At 51.7% G+C, this 3,306-nt stretch overlaps 1 protein-coding gene across 1 annotated transcript in view; it reads right to left on the bottom strand.

Moving 5' to 3' along the window:
• Nucleotides 1-3,306, bottom strand: part of ASTN2 (astrotactin 2) — a 315,832-nt gene that overhangs the window by 170,427 nt on the left and 142,099 nt on the right. Inside the window, exon 10 of the mRNA XM_009282254.1 lies at nt 171-321. Within this exon, the coding sequence (XP_009280529.1) occupies nt 171-321 (151 nt within the window). The remainder of the gene's footprint in view (nt 1-170; nt 322-3,306) is intronic.

The raw sequence follows: 3,306 nt of genomic DNA on the forward strand, positions 1-3,306 counted from the left end.
CTCGGGCTGGCCCGAAGGAGGAGAGCAAGTCATTGATGGTTTCAAAGTAGTGGACAGCATCGCTTTTTCCCTTGGAGAGAAAAGGCACCGTTAGGGCTGGCAGGGAGCTGGCAGCACATGGCACAGGCGGGGGAAACCACAAAAAGAGCTGCTCTGGCAACAGTACCTACCACGCAGCCTGTCGAGTCCACCTTGCGATCCGAAACGCACTTGAAGTTGCGGGTACAGCCACCGTTGTTGCGGGAGCAGTCTCGGACTGGCCCGAAGGAGGAGAGCAAGTCATTGATGGTTTCAAAGTAGGTGGACAGCATCGCTTCTTCCCTTGGAGAGAAAAGGCACCGTTAGGGCTGGCAGGGAGCTGGCAGCACGTGGCACAGGCGGGGCAATCCACAAAGAGAGCTGCTCTGGCAAAATCACAGCATTTTGATTAGCAAAACCGAGTCAAAGGAAGCTTCCAAGGAAAATTAAGGCTTCGTGATTACGCTGTATATAATAAATTTGCTGCATAACTTTGAGATCCTTGATGAAAACCAACCAGTTATGGGGTTTCAAAGATACTATCTACCATTTTCATGCAAACTGGCAACTAAGAGATACTTTATTAGTAGCCTGGAGCTGTGTGTGAATCCAACCCTACACTAGACAACAGCGAATCCACAACAGTGGATTCCTGAACGTTTCACCTCTGGGCCAAGCCTCCCTGAGCACCCACACCTTGTCCATCACCTGGGGACACTGCCAAAGCTGGAAAGCCGTATGAAACTTGGCTTTGCACTTGGTGGGATGTGGATGTGGAGAAGGCTCATACCTGTGCTTGGTTCCAGGGGACGGGGGACCTGGAGCAGGGGACACAGCGACGGGTGCAGGCACAGCCCTCTGCTGCACTGCTCCAGCCCGTGATGGCTCTGCAAAGCCCCGGGCACGGCCACATTGTGACCCCCCTCTCTTAAGCAAGCGAGAAGTGTAAACGCCTACAAATTCAATGGCCGTGTAAAGCCTTGGGAAGCTCCCAGCCCTGCCTCTCCGAGCTGCGCACACAGCAGATTTTGTCTGTGACAAAGTATTCAGGCACTTTGCTTTCTGCTGGGTTCCCGCAAAGGGAACGCAGATGCTTGTCGAGAGCTTTAAGCATCTCCAAGGTATTTTTCATCTTCAAAGCACAATTTATATATTAACCGATAACCCGCAACCCGTCTTGGGCAACAGATCCCATCACCCTCTTAACGACAGGAGAGAGACAAAGCAGTTTACCCAAGATCACAGAACAAGTCAGTGATGGAGATGGACTTGACCTCCACAGGCTATTTATTAGATCTTCATACACAGGGGGCTGCAAAAACACTGACCCCTCTGACCTTAAAATAACCCCCTAAGGCAACACCAGGAGTCACAGGGGGGTTTATCCCCCTTTAGTATCTCCCCTGCTCTCCCATCAGCACCTAAAAAGCTGCACAATGACTCAATGCCCAGTGCTAGCCTCCCTTTTTGGGGGGTTTTTAATTTGAAAACCGTGTGCTTGGCAATGAAACAGCGGTGGAGGAATATTCAGCAGCCCTTGAAGACCACAGCACTGCTGCCTCGAACCAGCACTGCATCATCTATTGGTGGAGGGCCCCTGCACGCACACACGCTGTCACACTCGCGCACACAGCCCTGCCAACACCAAACGCTTGAAAAAATCATGAGTCAGGCATTAAAAAAAAATAATAATGAGATTGGCATAAAAATGATGAGATTTTAAAAATAAATCAATCACTGGGTGGTTTTTTTTTTCCCCTCCCCTAAATTTGCCTTCTGCTTTCTGAGCTTTTAGGGCGTAATTGAGCTTTTCCCTGCAAACTTGAGGGCTAGAAACTACCCAGAGACCAAACCCAAAGAAATAAAGCCCTACGCAGTACTGAAGTCACGATTTTGCAGATTCCAGATTTCCAGGCAATCACAGGATTCCAGAAGCTGGGACTTTCAACAAGGAAAACACCATAAAACCAGCAAGGACTTGTAAATTGGCACGTCCCCGCTTGGATGGAGGTGGAGGGCAGCTTCTCCGCTACCGCGGGTCGGGGCGGACGAGTTATCCCAGCACTGGGGTAGCTCCATGCCCACCGCAGTGCCTCCGGCTGCATCGCTGCCCCATGTAGCAAAATCACGTCTGTGCTGCCCGCTTTCACCCCAATTAATACTTCCCAATTAACTTTTCCCTCTTGGCGATCATGCTTCTGATATTCCCCCTCTCTTGGCCCATCTCCTAGATTTTGCAGCATATTTGGAGCTGAATTTCCCTCTGTCCTTTCTTGGTCATGTTTCAAACATCTTTAGAGGCCCTTTTCTATTAGCACTCTGTTCCCACCAGAATTTGCAGCTCCTCCGAAGTGAGGGAGTGAGAAAGGCAGAATATATTGGATCAGGGCATCTATTTCTGCTGGAGAGATGCGGGGAGGGAAAGGGCATATTATTTACTAACCAAGAATGCTGTTTATTAACATAGAGAGAATTAGTTAAATAAAAAAACAACAAACCATGACAACTCCTCCACTGCCCACCCGGAAAGCTCAGCCCAATCTGGTCCTCCCAAGGGGTTTCTCATCGTAGGTGGACTGCAAGGAGAACCGTGTCCCAGTCCTCCCTCCTGGCTTTTCCATTTGGCCACCAAACAAGCAGACCCTCCTGCAGCTCCCACGTCCCTGAAGGGAGAAGGTGAGGAGCTACAGCTGTGCTGGGTGGTGTAAAGGAGACCCCGGGGCCGGATCCTCAGCCGGGGTAACTCCGGAGAGCCAGAGTGCTGCCGGGAGAAGCCAGCTGATCCCGCAGTGTGCTGTGCTCCTGGGCTGGGGCTGGCAGGGGCAGCTCGTCACACTTAATTAAAACCTGGAAGCACAAACCGACCTTCTGCCCTCGGGAGGGTGGAGGACAGGAACGTTGCTCTCCGAAATCATGCCTGGTGTAATGGATGACCCCCCGACAAAACATGGGCAGGGCCTGCCGAGCCGGAATGAGCCATTAAATGTATTAAAATATTAACCTCGCTGGAAGGTGGGGAAGAGGTGCCAGAGAGAAGTGTTCAAATGTCACCTGGGAGAGGAACGGGGTTGACGGTGCTGCCTGCAAACGGAGGGAGGCTGCTCGGCCAGATTGCTTCTGTGTTGGCTGTCGTTAGATTAGAGGAGCATCACTTCAATGCGGTGCCCTGACAAGGGGGATGTCAGCAGATGAGAGGGCTGACGCGATGCTCAGCGTGAGCTGGGAGCAAACTTTGCTTTTGTTTGCCTCCGGAGGGGCTGGCAGAGCCGGGCTCAGCGCAGGCACGCG

This window comes from Aptenodytes forsteri, unplaced genomic scaffold, assembly GCF_000699145.1.
Source record: "Aptenodytes forsteri isolate BGI_AS27 unplaced genomic scaffold, ASM69914v1 Scaffold325, whole genome shotgun sequence".
NCBI lineage: Eukaryota > Metazoa > Chordata > Aves > Sphenisciformes > Spheniscidae > Aptenodytes > Aptenodytes forsteri.